Source organism: Chenopodium quinoa, unplaced genomic scaffold, assembly GCF_001683475.1.
Source record: "Chenopodium quinoa cultivar QQ74 unplaced genomic scaffold, ASM168347v1, whole genome shotgun sequence".
In the NCBI taxonomy this organism is placed as follows: domain Eukaryota; kingdom Viridiplantae; phylum Streptophyta; class Magnoliopsida; order Caryophyllales; family Amaranthaceae; genus Chenopodium; species Chenopodium quinoa.
The window spans coordinates 3,484,279-3,505,148 of NW_018744895.1; the positions used below are offsets into that span (position 1 = coordinate 3,484,279).

The following is a 20,870-nucleotide window of genomic DNA, read 5'->3' on the forward strand; positions in this document are numbered from 1 at the left end:
AAACATCCGTTCAATCAATGAATTTACATGTTCTAATTTAACCATAAACAAATTCTGAACCCAAACCAAATGTAGATTTGCATTTGACTCAAACATAACTTAATCTTAATGACTCAATTATAGATTTGATTATGCTAATACTCTTTTGGTTTAGCTAGAAATAAGGTCCAACCGTCCAAGAGAAAACAAGGTATAAATACAACAAAGAAATTTCAGTAGTAAGCATGAAATTACAGTGATATTTACATAAATAAATCAATACAATTGTAACCATATCATTTTAATTTACAAATATAGGTATCATATCTACAATTCTTCCAAATCAATTGGTAGAACTCTGTTTTTGTATAGAAATTTCTGCCTATCCTCCATTTCACATGTCAATTCCTCGTCATCATTATCCTCCATGATTTTATATGAAACATAAATTTTGTTCATAACCAAATAAGAACCCACACCAAAAACCATCATACCTATGAAAAAACAACTAAACAAGATGTTAACCAACGCCTTACCGCGATGCAATGATTCGTGTTCATCACACTTAATCACATGCCGACCATAATGACCTATCTTCATTGAGCAACCTTTGGGAGCGAAATCCGGAGTCCATAGCATGAATCCCATGACAATGAGCCAAAGTCCTTGAAATATTATACCAAGTGACCTAATGTAGCACAACATGAAGCTCTTAGGCAACCATATGCTTAGAAGAGTGGAAAATAGGCACACCATAACCACTAGTTGTTGGAGCAAATGGTATTGACCCTCTAAGCCTACATGATCTGTTGTGTGGAAGTGAAAGAGGAGAAGCTCTTGGGCAAAGGCCATGGCGGCGAGGAAGTGGCTCATATTGACATGAGCCTTGGTGCTAGGCTTGATTTTGTCGAGTAGGATAGCAAAGAGAGCGTGGAAGGAGAATGCCATGGCAATGAAAGAATGCTCAAACTGGTGGAGATGAGTGGCTAGGATTGCTCCATTATGATCGAATGGTGAGCTATGGAGCTCCATGAAGATGAATATAGAGCATCCACTCAAGATCAAGTAAAGTTCCAAATACCTTGAGAATGAGGAAGGAAACCAAGTGTAGGATTTGAAGCATTTTAGAGTTGCATGGTTTTTTAGATGATTGTAGAGATGCCAAAGGCCTATTATAAAAAACACTAATCCTAACAAAACATGACCATCTTTACCTCCCATGTTGTAGGTACCGTCTTGGTGGATTGATGTGGAGCAATGATAAAACACTCCGAGGGATGGATCAAGCTTTCAAGTCCGAAAGATTATGTGTAAAGGCCGTTTTGATATTTATGAATTTTGACTATATAGGAATGTAATTTTGGAATAAAAACACTCCAGAGTTTTGAACTTCGTCATTAATGGGCTAGAGAGATTATAAACGGGGCGAAAGAGAGAATATTTTAAGAAGCATACTACAATAATGGTACGGTAGCATAACAAATGAGTAAACACCATTGTTAGTTAGTTAGTTATGTAATAGAAAATATGCATGGTTGAAGTTTGCTGAGAAGCTAGGCAATGTTTGTCTCACTTTTAAACTACTCTTTCAAATTCACTTTTAAAACTAATTATAATCTCTCTTTTAAAAATGTGGTTTTGGTGCGTTTACGGTAAACTAATTTTAATCTCTCCTTTAAACTACTCTTTCATTTTCTCAATAGAAGAGAAATCCTTGTACTCTACCCATCAAGTTTGTTTGATGTGATCTTTACCATTAACTTATGGAGTTTAGTTATTGGTATATTTTGTTCTTGTAAATGAAGGATAATCATTTATCTTATCCCAAAAGCAACAATTTAAAAGGAGCCAATAGTATAAAGAAAAGTTTGGTAGACCAAACCTCGTATATATGTACAAGCAACATACGAAGTATAAATGTATAATACTTCGTATTACAATTCTCCAAGAGTATAGTCTTGTAGGCATCCTCTCAAAAAAAAAAAAACCTAAGACAATCAATGAAACTATGAGATTATAAAATTTCTTGCATTCTTAATTAACATAAGACAATTTTTTGGCGTCGTTGTAATTGGAAGATATAAATTTGTGTATATATATATATATATATATATATATATATATATATATGAACGAAAAAAATTGGATGAGTCAGACTCATGGTGAGTTCAATATATCTGACAATAATAGTTTAATAGCTGACAATAATATTCTAATATATGACATTAATATTCTAATGTCTGACATTAATAATCTAATATCTGACATTAATAATTTAATATCTGACATTAGATTATTAGATTATGAAATTCAGATATTAGATTATTAATGTCAGATATTATAATATTAATGTCATATATTAGAATATTATTACCAGATATTAGAAAATTATTGTTAGATATATTGGACTCACGGTGAATCCGCTCTCACGTAAAAGCTTCTCGTCGGTGAATGATGTATATAGGTTAAAAGGTGATCTATCAACATATGTCTGACATTAATAATCTAATATCTGACATTAATAATTTAATATCTGACATTAGATTATTAGATTATGAAATTCAGATATTAGATTATTAATGTCAGATATTATAATATTAATGTCATGTATTAGAATATTATTATCAGATATTAGAAAATTATTGTCAGATATATTGGACTCACGGTGAATCCGCTCTCACGTAAAAGCTTCTCGTCGGTGAATGATGTACATAGGTTAAAAGGTGATCTATCAACATCCCATAAAAGTGTTCAAGCCAAAATCCCGTTTACATGTTAGATTTTTGTGCCGATATTTTTTAACATTGTCCATTATTCAAGAGGAACTATTGTTAAATCCCATTAGAAATTTAGAACCGTCATGAAGTAGATTAGAATTACTTGTACGTTTTAACATTAGGTGGATTTACGACAAAAATTGTAAAGAGAGAGGACTAAAGAAAAAGAGTGGAGCCTATCATGGATTAAAATACCGTAATGTTTTTCATGAAGTACAAATTATGTCTACATCAATGCTTATGTAGCTCGCTCTTTACATCGTCCCAAACGAAAAATACAGAGGCCTTCACAACCTTCAGTTTAGACGGATTGGCAAACACTAGAGCGACTTCTATGGTTAATGGTATCCTCAAATCTCAAGTCGTGCACATACACTTGCAACCATTTAGGTAAATCTTTGTATTATGAGGTATGTACTATCATTGTTTTAAAAAATAGGTATGTACCATCACTATACAAATAGTGGCAATATTTTTTTAGTACAAACTTTGTATTCATATGATATGACATGTGTGGAATGTTACTTGGAAAAGCAAGTGGGTATAAGCAGACTCGCCTTAGTTGGAGTGAGTATAGGTATGATTTTAGTTTATAGTGGGCAGGTATGAAAATTGAAAGCCATACTCATCATCATGGGTAATAGACTAGTGGGTGGTGAGGAATTTGAAATATTACCCACCCAGCATCCACGCACTCACCCGCTTCATTTCCATTATTACATTATTACTTGTATCATCATCATATTATAAATAGTTCCGACTAAGTATAGTCGTATAAACAGGTAGTAACAAGATAATAGTTGAGTTTATATATGTAGGAAATAGATGGGGGCGGATATCTATATGGATGATGTAGCAAGTGTGCATTTATAATTATACCCACTTGGGTGCGTGGGTATAGATGTTAGATATACGCGTACCTGCTTTGGGTAGTGAGTAGGTGGTGGGTAAGGCAAAGGGAGTACTTGCATTTGCTCACTCGTTTGTCATCCCTAGCATTAATTTAACAAACAAGAATAGGTCATACTCTCTGTGTCCTAAATTACTTGCCCCATAGCCTTTTGTACAAGATTTCGTGTAAGTGAAAAATGTAGAGGATAAAATGATAAAAAGTAGAGAAAAAAAATGGGTTGATGAGTGTGACTGTGTTAGTAAACGGGCAGAGTTATGGGCAAATACAAAGTATATTATAAAGTATATTCTTCTACGTGGGAAGTCTTGGAAAAAAAATTGAGTGGGGCGTTCAAAAAAATAAATAGTAACACTGTGTTTGGATAGAGAAAAATGGAGGGAAAGGAAGAGAAGAGAGAATGAGAGCATCCACAATGCTTGTAAATAGGTCTTTGCTCGCAATTTTTAAATACTTGGAGCTAGTAGCTTGCCATTGTGGAGCTACAAGGGTTGTAGCTTTGGTAAAACTACATAGTTCTACAAAGCTATGTAGTTTCACTTCAGCCAAAGCATGTGTTGTCCACTTTGAATGAATAAGTTGTTTGTGATTTCTTTTTTTACATTTATTTTCTCTTTTTTTTTTTTTTTTACAAAAGGTAGTAGCTTGCCATTGTAGAGGTTGTAGCTTTAATGATGCAAGTAGTTTGATGTAGCAACCCAAAGCTACAAATGATGCATAATCCTATGTTTGGATATTAAATGCAAGGAAAGAAGGGGAGGGAATTAGAAGATCTTTTCTCTTCCCCTTTTATGAACCAAATTCCTCCAATGTTAGAGAGATTATGAAGGAAAATGAAAGGTCACCTTCTCGCTCTCCTCAACTCCCCTTTCCCTTCACTATTGTTATTGAAACATAGTGTAAATGAATAAAGTATGAAAGATTTTAACCAAAAAAAAAAAAAAAGGAATAAACTAAGAAAGATGGAGAAATGAAGGATGCATGTACCAAACAAAGTAGATAAAGCAAGAGAGAATGAGTGAGTTATTGTACATAGTGGGGGATGAGTCTTCTAAAAAACTCATAGCGGAAAGTCGAATTTTTAGAAACGGTCAAACGGAGAGTATCAAAGATGTGCATCAGACACTGCGAAAAATAAGTTATTTATGGGCTGTTTGGTTGAACTTGTTGGAATGGAATCGAATGGATTTAGAATCCTTTCCATGGTTTTATTTATTTGGTTGGACTATTTAAGTATGGAATCTCATACTTGGGGGATTCTAACTCCACCCCATTTCATTGGAATCTCATTCCCACCTCGCCTCTAAGGATTCATAATCCATACTATTACTCAAGTATGAGAATCCATTCCATGATTAAACCAAACAACTTTAGATTGGTATGGGATATAGAATTCATACCACCCAAGTATAAGAATCCATATTAATCCATTCCAGCTTATTGAACCAAACGACCCCTTAGTAGGTGAAAATTGGACTCAGAAGTATCTTTTGTTGCTTGATAATATGAATATGAATATAGTGAATACCCTTGTGAGAATCTCTTATCCTTTCCCCTCACTTAGCAAAATTGGATCAAAACCTTGAGCATTGAGGACTAATCAAGGTCACTCTCCTTACCGGGGAAAAAAAAAAGTACAGAGTATACAGTAGATGAAAATTTGAGGCGTCCGTTGATCTCTGGATTGCAAAATGACACTTTTTGTACAAATTACAACCCCACTGGAAAACTATATGAAAAAAGAAATGATGCAATTTAAGAAAAATGTACTGTATATACGAAGTATGATTTTTGGTTCTTTCAAAAAAAAAAAAAAGGTACGATTTTTGGTTTTATAGAGCATATGGAGTTACTGGAAGATTATGAAAACCCAGATTTACTCACTTTGTATGAGCATGTAGAATCCATCTTAAGAGTACTGACAATTTATCTTCGTCTGAAGGCCTGAAGCTCAGAGCCCTTAAATTATCTCTATATACAGCTCTGTTTGTACAACCTGTAGTTTCATTGCTAGACACACTCGACATGAACCTTTTCTGTTTAAGATAACTTTTCTCCGTGAAACTCATCGACAGCATTACTGGGGATCGCATCGTAGAAGAATCCCATAAAAGGGCGACCTATGAAAGCTTGAAATTTTGTCTCAAGATTTGACACCAAAACAAGTAGTTAAAGCAGCACACCTTTAAGGAGAAGCTTATTTCCAGAGGCAACCCTGGGGGCTACCATGTTTAAAAGTAGTGAACACAGCTCAAAATAGGAACCATGAAAACACGAAGGAAAACATGTCTTCCTACAGTCTAGACGAAACAGAATCAATGAGGTTTGACAGTATTTCGCACCTCATGCAGTCGTAAATTTAAAAAAAAAATTAAAAAAAAAAAAAAAAGAAAAGAAAAGAAAATAAGGCAAATTGAAATCTTTTACATATCTGGACAGCTAACACTAATATGGGCATAAATGATCTCGCCTGCGGCTTCTGTAATGAGTCGTGTTAGCTCTCAGCATACTTTCCTTTGGTTTCTCGCTCTTGGCGCACAAATTGTCCACGAACACGGGGTCTTTGATCTGCCAACTTCTTTCTGCTTTGATATCGCACCTAACGTCATAAGAAAGCACTAATCAAAATGCTGTTGCTGAGTTATGATAGCAGGCTTCAGGCAAATGTAAGTACAAATTCCAAACCAGAAAGCTAATATTCACGTCTTAATATAGTTGTTGCATGAATAAATAAACAATGTGAGTCCTACAATACGCTCTTCATATATGTGTACTGTTTATAATTCTAAACTTCAGCTACGAATATGATGCTTTAGAACAAACGGCATGACCATAATAGATGTCCAAGTATATATACGATGGACATTAATTAGTAGTGTTACCTTTTTGTCAAAGCATCTTTCTTTGCGCTTCAGTCGAAATTTATTCAAGGCAGCTTCTCGTTGCGCTGATCGGTTTTGATCTACACCAACACCACTACCACTTCCACTTCCACTACCACTACTGCTTCCATTATCAACACCATCCTTTGCAGTTATCCCACTATCATTGACCTTGTTCGACCCTTCAGCATTTACAACAGCACTAGTTCCATTACTCCCATGATTACTTCCACTGGCACTCCCATTTAAACTGCCATTGGTAACATTTGCTTCAGTGGGCACTCTAGAAGCGTTTGAGGACGACCCACATTGTAGGGTGCTTTTCGACGTATCATCTTGAGGTAGAACCTTATGTAGTTGCTGTACACTATGGAAATTATGATGATGATAGTCATGGTGGTGTTGGTTCTTGAGTTGCTGATCACCCGTCTCATTTTCTTGCAGCAGAGCAGTATTTAATGGTCCACCAGTGGTCTTACCACTTTGCACTGGCTGGAACACAGATGATTGTTGAGAACCATGGACTGTTGATTTTGCAGGGGTTTTATCATTGGCCATAACAGGCTTTGTGAAAGATCTATCAGTAGTAGAGCCCATGTTGTTGTTGTTACTGCTGCTATTCGAAATTTGGTTAGGAGGGTCAGAATTGGATTGCTTTGCTGCTTCTGAACTGTTATTTGGTGGAGAGCAACTACCAACATTACCAGTTTGACCCTGGTTACCAGTTGAGCCTGTATTGTACCTACAATAAATTAATAAATTAAACATTGTCCATAAATTTGTTTTAATTTGCATGAGATAGGTAGGTGTGACAGGCCCAGAGTTCACTTGTAGTGATCAAAATATAATTGAATTTCAAATTCCAACTTCTCTAGCACACATTACCTGGTGAAGGCTGAAAGCTGTGAATGCCTGAGGATATTCTGGTCCAAGACATTAGTACTTGCGTCTGCAACATCACCCACCCTCTTCAGACTGAGCTCAAGGGAAGGCAAGTCCTCGTCATAGTTCATGACTTTGTCTTTGTTTTTGGATATTTCAGAAAGAACAGGTGGTGCATCAGATACTAAATTTCCTCTAAGATGTTCTTCATTGCTGATGGCTTCTTCAGGCAAGTTCATAGCCTGAGTATTTCGTTCACCTTTAGGTTTTTCATTGTTGATCTCTAGATTTTCCTCATCAAAATTCTGACCATCATTTTTCAGGTTCAGGTCTAACTGTGAAGTTTGGAATTTCTCAGCAGCTGTTGATAGGGTCAACTTTCTGTTTGGTCCATTAAGCGAAGAATCTGTATTTCTAGGCACACCAATCTCCAAGTCTTTTCCCATCGGGACATTGTCTGATATAGGTGGACACTAGGTCATTGGATGGTTCAAATTCACACAGTATATTAACTTTTAGCAAATGCAGTAGAAAATACCAAGTTGATTATCCTGTCCATCATGCTCTTGCATGGCTCCAGGCATCCAGCTGCTGGCATATGCCTCAGGCATTGGATAAATAACCTGAGCACAAGTGCTATCAGGTGGATCAGTTCCTTGGTCCCAAGCTGATGGCCGTTGGGGGCTGTCAACTTCTGCAGCCCTTTTTGTCCATGAACTCTAATTGACCCAAAAAAAAAGAGGGGAAAATTTAGAGAAAAAATAAAAAGAAAGAAAAGGTAGGAAAGAAGGCAATAAGGTTGGTAACTTCTAACAGACTAACACCAATTAATATGCACAAACATAGGCATATTAAGACTATAAACTAAAATTTGTGTGAAGTGCACAAAAACATGTGAGACAAGATCTGTAAAAGAAGAATTAATCCATATTCTTGCACTACAATATAATTGGTTTTGAGACATACAAGTTATAGAAAATGATTTACATAAAGACCAAGCAAACACATAAAATGCAAAGGAAAAATAAGCCAGCTTTGTATTAAAGCAAAGCACGCCAATCCCACTAAGGGTCAAAAGAACAAAGACAGGAAACTCAAGGAAACCATACAAAAAAAGTTGTTATAATGAATGAGAAGACCTTTCAAAGGATAGGTTTAATGATTACATAAGCAACAAGTGAGTTCACCCATTACAAAGGAAGTTCAAGCCAATACACCACTTAAGTCAGTCAAACATGCCAATGAAACAAAACCCAAGAATGCGGAACTTCAAGTCAAATATAATTTTTTTTTTGGATGTTTATAGAGCCACAAGGGCGGGTGATGATAATCGATCCCAGGATCCCCCTGGAACCGGGAGGGAAGCTCTAAACAACTGAGCTATCCCTCACTATCAAGTCAAATATACGAAGTACATGAACTTATAATTACCTTTAAAATGAATCCTTTTCATACAAAAATTATTCGTTTACTTTTTACAACCAAAGCAACCTTATTCTAAACACAGTCAATCAGGCCAAGTTTAAAATTTAGAAAAATGTGTAGTTGCTGAAGCGGACCTTTTCAAGTAATGGATTTTGCAATGACAAATTGTATTTATTTTGGATATTTTTATTGTGATGCCATGCAATATTTGATTAAGAAAGTTCCTATAGAATGTCCAAATCTAGCTTCTAGGGGAGAGAGGGGGGGGGGGTGGCATTAACACGAATAACACCTGACTGGTCTGGGTGATTTCAAATACACTTAGTAGAGGGAGTGATAGACAACACCTGACTGATCTGGGTGATCCCCTGGTCTGGGTCAGCTTCACAGATGACCAGCCTTATATCACATAAGTGTACATCCTAAAGAACTGAGGGGACATGAAAAAAGAATCTCAATGATCCTCGTTTAAGCTAAGGCAGAAACCAACCAGAAATATAATTTAAGATGAAGAACAGACAGCAGAAAGGCCTGTCAACAATTCTCAGATGAAACAGAAAATTGCTTATCCTTGGACACCTGTTGCCAGATTAATGACTAATATGCCCTAATGGACAAAATAGATGATCCTCAAGACCTAAAGGAAAAAAATTTCAACGCAGAGATAAAAGGCAATCATACAGATAGGCAGGGCTAGCAAGCTATGGGGAAATTTGCATGTCTACTTCAACCTACTTAAGCTTCCTGTGAATCCTGTCAGTGCACTAATAGAATGAAAGGGTTTTCAATAGATTGAATACGTTACACATGCAAACATTTTACCAAGTTTTACCTACAGGCATCAGCCAAATATGAAAGATCGAGTCTGAAAAAATTTCCAACCAAAGTACGTAAAAACCTAATGTCACTAAATAGAATTTACCAGTTTAACTTCCAAAGACAAATATTTTTGGAACTCGTTCGACACAAGCTTCAGCCCCAAATTGAAAGTTCTATACAAATTTTGGAAAATACGTTGGAAAATGGTGTTCAGCCCCAAGTACCTATGTTACCCAACACTTCCAACCAGACACTTCGACCATCTTGTAATACATGTATAGAGAGAACATGTCAAGGGAGAGGGGAAGAGGAGAAATTATGCGATACATGCTTATAAATGTGCCTGAGATTGTAATAATAACAAGAATTAGCAAAAACAAATCAATCTGAAATGTGTGTATATGTCTGCTACATGAAAAGTACATGCACAAAGTCTTCTAGATCAAGAAAAATTTTCATGAGTGTTGTGTCCCCGCACCTGTGTCCTATACTCTTATGGACAGTGTCCCTGTGTCTGGAATTTTTGTATTTCAACCTGTCTGACACTTGCATATGTACCCACCCAACACTTGTACCCATGTCTGAGTAGCATAGATAACAGGGAAATTAGTATGAATATCTTCCACTTACTAAGTACGTATTTCCTCCATTCCCTTAAAATTGCAACAGTTGGACTATCATGTTTGCCAACACACAACTTTGACCATTAATATCTTTATTTTTATTAGTAAAGATTATAACATAATGTGATTGAAAAAATTACATTTAGACTAATCCAACAACATTTTAAAGAGTACAAAATAACATTTATTCTATTATTATCCAATTTATAATTATTAAAACATGTTGTCAAAGTTAATATGTGTATAGTGTAAAAGTCAAACCGTTGCAATTTTAAAAAGTAGAGGAAGTATAAGTGTATAACCATAGCTTCCTAGTAAATATTGAAATGACATTCAAATGAGACCAGTACAGTACAAAATGCAGACTGCCTATCAGCTACTAATGCTAAAGCCTGAGATCATTGACGCTGAAGCAGGAAGCACTTCAGTAACAAAACAACAATAGAGAGGAAAGTAGACAGCCTCTGGAATCCAACGAAATATCACAAATTCACTGTTTCAATATATTAGCATAATTAACAATTTCTACAGCATAGTATCACAAACACAGAAGCAAGGAGAGGAAAATGCAGCTAACTTCCAAACACACACAGCTCAGTCTATTCACAACCATACTTGAATCTAGAAAAACATGTAGCATAAATTAAACACACACCAAAGTCATAAGTGAATCAAGTGCCAAGAAATCCATAAAGATTCTCATTTAATCTTCAGAGACTTACAAGCAACCACCATCTAAATTAATCACATTATTCACACATAATTTAACAATGTTAATTAACTTTAATATTAGGGGTCATGTTACCTGAGTACCACTCCCATTGTCGCTTCCATTTCTAGCTTGTAAGCCAATACTTCTGTTGTCATCTTCATCATCACTGCCAGTGTCATCGTTCGACTCTTCGGCACATTTGGCTCCTATAGACTTTTCATTCCGTATGAAGCTTTCACCCCCACTACCACTAGACTAAGAAAAGAACAAAACAATGAAACAAATTAATGAAAGCAACACCAATACATACTGATAACAAAATGTATTAGCAACCTATCAATTTATGATAGGAAAAAAAAGGATGTATAAAACAGCTGAAAGTTTTTATTCTACATTCAAAACAGAAAGGCAGTGACCATCATGCAGAGTTTAATACTTCTATTTTTGTTACAGCCTCCAAAAATTGACTGAATGATATGTCAACCAATATGACATCAAGTTCACAGCAAGCTGGGAAGATTAAAAATTACTTACATAGTGACACCTCCTCCATATATGCTGCCAAAGGTTTTTAAGTTCATTTTTCCTTATCGGCTTCATCAGAAAGTCAGCAGCACCCTTGGACAAGCATCTAACGACGAGACCCATTGAATCAAGAGATGACATCACTGCAAACAAAAGCATGAACGATTAAACATCTAAACCTAAATAAAGAAAGAACAAAATATACACACAGAAAGATCAGAAAAGCACAAATCAAATATAGAACATACAACAAAGACAACAAGTTACAAGAACTTACTAATAACTGGAGTATTATGGCAGCTTGTGTGACTCATTATCTTGGACAGAAGACCAATACCGGATAGTCCAGACGTGACAACCTCAGTCAAAACTAGGTCAATCTGATTGTTTAAATCTTCTAAGATTTTCCATGCTTCTATACCACTTGACACCGCTGTGACTGCAAAAGTTCAAACCATGAGTTCATCACCAAATGAAAATAAAGGAGTAGAAAAACACACATACTGAATTTACTTTTACCTTTTTTTTTAATGAAATCAAAATCTAATATTACAAATATATTCAAATCCAAGCACTACTTCACTAAAAGACATCAATGTAATTGGTAAAAGGGTATAAAGAACCATATACAAGCCATTCTGAGAGCCTTATTTTCGCAAAGAACTAGTAACTTAAATCTTCTAATAATCTTCAGCGATTGCATATAGCAATGGACACAGTTTCTTTCTCCCTAAACTAACCATGAAATCAATATTATGAATTTCCTAATTGAGGAACAACAATAGCCTTTGAAAGCTTGATTGTGAAGAAAGATCAAACAAAACCAGCTAAATAGGTACAAATTGAGCAGGATGTATTTAGAGGCAAGACAAGAATTCCAAACCCAATTCTGCAAACCTCTGTCAGTCAGAAAATAATACACAGCCAATGCCCAAAAGTACAAAATTCAAAAACTTTCAAGCCTTATAGAGTGCTTATTGTGGTAAGGATCCACCTTCATTGCTAAGTCCTATTTCAATCCCATCGATTGTCAATACTCATACCTTGTTGGCTGTCCCACACCCCCCATCAGACTATCCTGTTACGTAACAGGGCTTATCCATAAATAGCATGTACAAGCCGAAAGTCTGCCTCATCTTTGACAAGTTTTTAGCTAACCTCAGCACCCCATCCACAGCCCCCCAGCACCCTCCAAAGGAAGGAATGGGGAAAGAGAAACATAATGTCGATATAAATTACATGGGGTGGAGGGTCAGACTCATTTATGTCTTAGGAAGCAGAACAGGAACTGACAGGTGTCACTATACAGCTGAGGATATGTACTTCTGAACTTCTTACCCTTCACACTAGTTGGGAACCTTGTCAAAGGCATTGATGTGAGACTATGGTACCACATACCATGATAAAATAGGACAAAAAAGTTCATACTTTTTATGATACAAGTTCTAAATTGTACTAAATTTATATTTTGACAGTTCAAACTAAAGTATACTCCATTAATCCATTGCAAATGTTTGTAGCTTTTGACAGTTGACACAAAAAATTCAGATTAATTGTTTAAATTTCGGTATACAATGTCCTAGGGATGTCACTGGGGCGGGTCTAGTAGGAGACCCGCCCCATCCCCGCCCCGATGGGGCGGGGATGGGTCTAGCTTTGGCGGGTCGCGGGGCGGGGATGGGTCTAAAATCCATACCCGCCATGGGTGATGGGGCGGGGATGGTTGTTATGTAATACCCGCCCCGCCCAGACCCGCCCCATACCCGCCCCGCCCTGCCCCGCCTGACCCACCCCGTACCCGCCCCGCCCCGCCTGACCCACTCCATACCCGACCCATACCCGCTTTATACCCACCCCATACCCGCATAAGACACGAAACCCACTTACCCAATACCCACCCTCATTCAGTCATTCACTCATTCTCAAAACAAAAACCCTAGCCTCACTGCCTCACTCTCTCCTCTCACAGTCTCAAGCGCTGAATCTCTTCCTCAAGCCTCAAACCCCTCTCTTCGATCCTTCTTCTTCAACCTCGTGGTCCTCGTCTGCAATCAAATCTCTTCGATCCTTCTTCTTCAACCTCGTGGTCCTCGTCTGCAATCAAATCTCTTCGATCCTTCTTCTTCAACCTCGTGGTCCTCGTCTGCAATCAAATCTCTTCGATCCTTCTTCTTCAACCTCGATCTTGCAAGGCTGCAACTCATTCAATTTAGGTAAACGTTTTCGCATTATTATCTTTGAGTTTTCTTAATTCAATATGTTCAATTAAGAATTTCTTAATTGGGTTTTCGATTGAAAGTATGTGATTCGTCTTTTATTTATGATTTGTTCGATTGCGGTTTTCAATATTTCATTTGATTGAGCTAGGGTTTCGTGTTATATTTGTATGATACTTTCAATCTAATGCAATTATTGAACTTTTTTTTTTCAATTGCCATATTGCTCATATACACCTCCTTAAATTACCATTCTAACAATTTTACATTAGTACTTTGCTATAAATTAGAACATTTGTTGCCGTTGATTTCTGTTCGGTGTGACTTTAATTTGTAATTTGGTTTGGTTCATTCTTGAAACACTCCTAATTGTTGCATTTGTGTGGTGTTGTTGTGATTGTAAGCTGAGTTTCTTGTTTCAATTCGTATGTGCTGGTCAAATTTTGATCAGAAAAAGTATTCAGAATGAGTACTTTTCATTAGTTTTCAATTTAGCTAAAAGAGTCATTAATTGGTCCTGGAAAATATGATTTTGACTGAATAATGTACAAAGATAAGAATGATTAATGGTTTAATGCTGTTTAAAGACTGCATGAATTAGGATTTGTAGCCCTTTTTGGGTTTTAATTAGTGGTTTGCTTTGATCTATATGGAGGTGATTAATTTGCTAGAACACTGATTGTTGGTGGTGAATTATTCGTTTAAGAGACGGTGAGTGAGTGGTTACCCTTTGCCCCGTTTCCCAGAAATTGTTCTAGTGAAACTATTAGGAAAGAAAAAATCAAATTTTTTCGTGTTGATTACTGTTATTTTTTGTATGATAATGTATGAATATGATGACCTCCAAATTTTTTAGTTTATTAGGGTTTTAATCTAGAATTTTCATTACTTGTTTTTTTATATTTAATTTCACAAAATAGATATAATAAAGTCGAAATATGTATAGATTGTAATTAGTATTTCTCATTAATTTCAGACTTATAAGTTTATGTTTATTATTTTAGCTTATGTGTGATAACTAAATTCGGATTATGTCATTTGACCACTTATTCGATCATTATAGATTTAGTTACTTTTTTTTTTTTATTTAATTCATTTACTAAGATCAATCTCTGTAGTACACACTAACTTAACACACTTTGTATATAATTAAGTGGGGATGAATTTTGATTGTATTGTAGTTCAAAATATATATACTGATTTTTTACTAAATTTGAATTGAAAATGACTGGCTATTAGCCTATGAATGATGCATGGTGTGTGTGAGCGTTTGTGTTTGTATCTATGTGGCTCAGTGGCTATAAATTTGTGTTGTATCCTGTATGTAGTGGTTAGTGACTTAGTGTGATAGGTGGTTAACTGGTTATGCAGCAGCAACAATATATTAACATAGCAGTTACAGTATGACATTATGCATTGATAGGCCTTTCAACATGATATCTTCCGATAGCTGTGCTAGAAGCATGATCTGCCTTTGCTGCTGTGCATTGCTAATTTGCTATTATTAATTTATTATTGCTGTTTCTGAGATGTCAAATGTGTTCAATACTGTAGTCAATATGTCTAGTGCATTAATTGTCTTTATTTAATTTTTACAGGGGAGAATTTGTCTGAGATGTCAAATAACGCTAGTGTTCCCACTTCCGCTAGTAATACTCCAATTGCAATAGATGATGATGAAAGTCCTCTAGAGACTAATTCCGATCCTTCTCTCCTACCAATTACTAGTAGGCATACTTCGGCAGTGTGGTCTGATTTTAAGAGAAAGAGAGTTGGGGATGTGATAAAAGCTGAGTGCAACCATTGCTCCAAGCTACTTGCTGGTGGGTCAAAAGCAGGAACTACTCATTTGAAAGATCATATAAAAATATGTCCAAAGAGAGTATGTCAAGATCTTCGACAAACAAGAATGTTTGGTACAAAAAAAAACTTGAATGATAAGAATGACACGATGACATTGGCTCCTTACGAATTCCACCAAGAAGATGGAAGAAGAGACTTGGCAGAGATGATTATTTTGCATGAGTATCCAATTAGCATGGTTGAGCATATTGGTTTTAGAAAATATAGCAAGACACTCCAACCTGGATTTAAAGTGCCGTCTCGCAACACAACTAGAAAAGATATTATGAAAAGATATGAGCTTGAGAAGGAGAATGTTGCAACCTTGTTGAGGAAAGCAAAGGGTAAGATTGCCTTAACTACTGACATGTGGACAGCTGACAACCAGAGAAAAGGTTATATGGCGGTCACCTCACATTTTATTGATAATACATGGAAGTTGCAAAGTCGGATCATAAGGTATTGTTTTCTGGTTACTTATAACTTGTTTATTTTTTTTTGGTTGTCTTTGTATTGCTATAGTTTTTTGTGTGAATTTTAAAATCATAAGAATTATAAGTTGTGATGATGGATGATAATAATGAGCCCATATATCCACAATAGTATTGAATAGACAAATAATATATGTTATTTTCATTGGTTTTGGTAGGTTTTTATATGTCCCCGCCCCTCATACTGCTGAGGTTCTTGCTGATGCTTTGAAAGAAAGCATTCAATCATGGAATCTTGATCTTAGGTTGTCTTCTATAACCGTGGATAATTGTTCAACTAATGATGCAATGATGGAAATTTTGAAAGGAGTGTTTCCATATGGCTCACTTTTATTGCGAGGTGATTTTTTTCATATGCGTTGTTGTGCTCACATATTAAATTTGATTGTTCAAGATGGTTTAAGTGCTGTGGTATCAAATGGTGTTCAAAGAATTAGGGATAGTGTTGTGTTTTGGACTGCTTCTGATAAGAGAGTACAAAGGTTTGAACAAGTGGCTAAGCAAATAACTCCTGAGTGTAGTAGAAAGTTAGCACTTGATTGCAAAACCCGGTGGAATTCTACTTATGAAATGCTTTCTATTGCTACTAGTTATAAAGAAGTGTTTGTTGTTTTAAGTGCTCGTAATAATTTATATAAGAATCCACCGACCCCTGAAGATTGGGAAAAAGTTGAGAAAATATGTGAACATTTGGAAGTGTTTAGTAAAACTACCCTTAGTTTTTCAGGAACAAATTACCCTACGGCCAATCTTTATTTTCCTAAAATTTGTGCTTTGAGAATTGCTATTTCTGGTTGGCTTTTATCTCCTCATGATTATGTAAGGAAAATGGCCGACATTATGTTACAAAAATATAACAAGTATTGGGCTAGTGTGAATGGCTTAATGGGAGTGGCAACAATACTAGATCCTAGATACAAAATGGCTCTTATTCGCTTTTATTTTGCAAAAATTTTTGATGAGCATGACTTTGAAATTGAGGTTCGTAGAATTAGTGATCTTCTACGAAGATTGGTTGATGAATATGGGTCTAAGATGGGTAAAACTCAAGGTAGTAGCAACCAACAAGATTTTGATTTGGGTAGTAGTAGCAAATCCAATGAAGAGACCTTTATGCAAGAATTTGCTGAATTTTTACAACAAGATAAGGACTCAAGTCATGATATATCAGATTTGGATAAGTATTTAGATGCTGCTAATGTGCCTCTAGTCCAAGATTTTGATATTCTTAACTGGTGGAAGACAAATGGAGGCACATATCCCATTCTTCAGCAAATAGCACGAGATATATTGAGCATTCCTGTTTCTACTGTTGCATCAGAGTCCGCATTTAGCACAAGTGGTCGGGTTCTTAATCCTTATCGTAGTCGGCTTTTACCGGAAGCTGTAGAAGCTTTGATGTGTACTCAAAATTGGATATGGGCTGCTTCTAAAAGTAAATAGCTAAAATAAAATTTTATTTAATTAATAATATTATTTATTTATTTATTTTAATTAATTCACATTGTATTTGCAGATTGTGGAGAATTTAAGGATGATGAATATGCTAAATTAGTGGGAGAATTAGAGGAAGGATTTGAAACATGTGATATCGATTCTGGAACAAGTGGACTTTGCACCGAATAATTCAAGGCCTAATGAATTTCTTGTTATGTATTTGAATATTTGTAGACTTGTAGTTATTTTTAATATTTGGACTTTGGACAATTTGGAGTTAGTGTTTTTTTTTTAAAATGGTTATTTTTAAAATGGTTGATCTTGCAGTGGTTTTTGTTGGATTTGAGTTAATGGGATTTGTATGCACTGCTACTTTTTCATTAGTCTACTATGAAGTCTGCAGGGTTTCAGTTGACACTTGAAACTTGAAAGACAGTTGCTTTTCTCAATACTAAGTTGGCGGGTATGGGGCGGGGAATTGGCGGGGATGGGGCGGGGGTTTGGCGGGTATGGGGTGGGGGTTTGGCGGGTATGGGGCGGGGACGGGGATGGGGCGGGGGTGGTTTTAGAGTTGGACCCGCCGGGGCGGGGACGGGGATTATTTTCAGACCCGACATGGGGATGGGGATGGGGATGGGGATGAAAATGTGAGGCGGGGATGGGGATGGGAATGCCAAAATCCGCCCCGCCCCGCCCCGTTGACACCCCTACAATGTCCTATTTAGCCCTGGACTTTCCTCTAGAATCAATACCCTTGATTTCTTCCAATCTCGTTTTCCCTGTAAATCATATAATTCCTACCCTCATTCTTTTTCTACCCTAACTTTCAGGATTCATTAAATGATACACAGCAGGATTATGGTAAATTAAAAAAAATGAAAATAAAAAATAAACCCTATATATAGGAACTAAATAGCTTTACTTTAAGGCAACTCTTTATTCATTAAATAAATTAATTGTTCTTCTTTAAAAAAAAAAAAAAAAAAAAAAAAAAAAAAAAAAAAAAAAAAAAAAAAAAACTTTAAATGTATATTTGAGAATATTAAAATAAAGTTATAATGATAATTCTAGGATAGTTAGGCCAGGACATATGATGATTGATGATAATTTGAGCCCCCTTTATTTCTTTTATTTAATTTAATTATGTTGGAGACTGATTCCCATGCGGCCATGCCTTTTGATTCCAATATTATCTACATAATTCTACTAGATCTCTTCCCTATCCAACTTTCCTCTATCTACTTATTTGCAAACTTACAACAAATATATTGGAGAAGCTAATCAACACCGTAGGAGGAGCGAAATTTTGGAGTATTAAAAATATAAGGAAATAAGAAAATAAAAGACCCAATGCATGAAATTTTAAAAGGATAACATCTAGTTCAAATAAATCAAAATTTATTCAGCCAAAAGCCCTTTAAATTGGAGTGTAAAACCTCACCCTCATAGCTACAGTTCCGTAGCAAAGCAGTAACAACATGACGAGTTGAGTCATCACTTTCTACAAGCAAAACCTTGGGGTTACCAACAGGAAGAAACTTGTCCCAACGAACTCGCCCTTGAACTTGTGATTTAGACCGGTGAGTCACCACAGGAAGCTGAACAGAACTCACAGAACGCCTGCTGTTTGCATCCTCACCATCATCGATAATTCTCAATTCATCCTCCTCGGAAAGCCCCTGCCCTTCACCTGCAACCCCACCCCTAACTTCTCTTTTCTCAGCTTCTTTATATTGATTAAGCTCTGCCACCACCTTAACTCCACCGTAACCATTTTCATTTTTGTGAATGAACCTCATCAACCAGACTCAAAATGTCAATTACAATTATGCAAAAGAATCCATTCTCCAACTTTAATCCAACATGTTCATAAAACAACCCCTGCATCTTCGAACAGAACACGCCTTCGACATAAGAAAATCCCTTTAATTATCCCTATTTAGATGGCCAAAAAAAGGGAAGTTAATATCATCATACACACCCTTAAAACAACCTAACAAATCCACAAAAACAACACTGATTCCCTTCTCCAAACTCACAAAGTCAATCAGAATCCAAATCCAATTTAAATTAACATCAACCACAACAAAACCCATATAAACACATATCCAAATTCCTAATTTCCCAACTACAATTAAAAAATCAAATGCTTCAAATACATACAGACACAAACCCTCCACAAAAATCAACTTCTCTGAACCAAAACTTACATAAATAATCAAAACCCCACATAAAACAACACAAAATCAACAAACAATAACTGTTTTACATCATTTCGAAAGCGAAATGAAAGAATTGACATACCATCTAAAGACCCCTGTTAAGCTCAGCTCAGCAAGATGAATCCATACCTGCAAAGTACAAACCCTGCAGAAATTTTCAACAACCCATCAAAAAAAAAACCCAAATCAAACTAAAAATTGAATCTTTATTCACTAGAGAAAAAAAATCACAAACCAGTTTAGGGTTCTTGTTCTTCGCTCTTTTTACAATTTTCAGACAGCTAAAGTGATATAATAAATAATAAAATAGAGGAGAAATTATATTTACTTGTTTGGAAAATACCCAAGAAAAAAAAAAATAGTCCCCAAAGTTTTAATCTTTATAATAAAAACTCGAACTTGAACTAGACTCGATTTATTTTATATATATCTTTTTGAATATTTTTGTTGTGCGACAGCGGAAGCAAAGGTCGTAAACAAACAAGAAAACAATAAAGAAATTCAATGCAAACAATAAGAACAACACCAAGAATTTACGTGGTTCACTATCGATGTGATAGCTACGTCCACGGGCACCGAGATCGAATGATTTCACTATAAACTGGCAAAGATTACAAAGATTACAATGAAGAACTTAATCACTCAAAGTATTCTCTCTCTTGTGTTTCTCTCTCCGTTACCCTAATAATGATAATAGGAAGTTTATATAGTAGTGATTCCTAATTAAGATATACTTAGGTTACAATATCACAATATGATAAATATTAAATTCGTAATCGCTGAAAAAACCCAGATCGCCCGGTCGGGCGAAGGCCCGCCCGATCGGGCGCGAGAACACGTCTTTTCCAACAACCGAAGTACTCCAAAAAACCCCTTCCGCCCGGTCAGACCGGGCAATGTCCGCCCGGTCGGGCGAAGGCTCGCCCGGTCGGGCGAAAGCTCGCCCGATCGGGCGCGCGAGAGCAGCTTCTTCAACGAATTTGCCAGGCACCTCTTCTTCTTCCGCCCGGTCAGACCGGGCAATGTCCGCCCGATCGGGCGGACAAAGCAACGAAGTACGAGTCACCTAATACTTATCAACAATCTCCACCTTGACGAGAACTCGTAGTCAGCAAACGACCCCATCAA

At 36.1% G+C, this 20,870-nt stretch overlaps 2 protein-coding genes across 2 annotated transcripts; both read right to left on the reverse strand.

The window, feature by feature from the left end:
• Positions 1-306: 306 nt before the first annotated feature.
• LOC110705975 lies at positions 307-927 on the reverse strand. Its single transcript, XM_021883900.1, has one exon. It carries the CDS (start codon positions 925-927, stop codon positions 307-309), a length of 621 nt encoding a protein of 206 aa, XP_021739592.1.
• A 4,903-nt stretch (positions 928-5,830) lies between these two features.
• LOC110706074 (two-component response regulator-like PRR73) lies at positions 5,831-20,172 on the reverse strand. The gene is made up of 10 exons (XM_021883989.1): positions 19,978-20,172; positions 19,825-19,887; positions 18,962-19,455; positions 11,812-11,973; positions 11,544-11,677; positions 11,103-11,264; positions 7,969-8,149; positions 7,434-7,887; positions 6,549-7,290; positions 5,831-6,265 (listed from the first exon to the last, which is right to left on the reverse strand). Exons 3-10 carry the CDS (start codon positions 19,317-19,319, stop codon positions 6,161-6,163), a joined length of 2,298 nt encoding a protein of 765 aa, XP_021739681.1. The 5' UTR covers positions 19,320-19,455; positions 19,825-19,887; positions 19,978-20,172; the 3' UTR covers positions 5,831-6,160.
• Between the last annotated feature and the right edge of the window lie 698 nt (positions 20,173-20,870).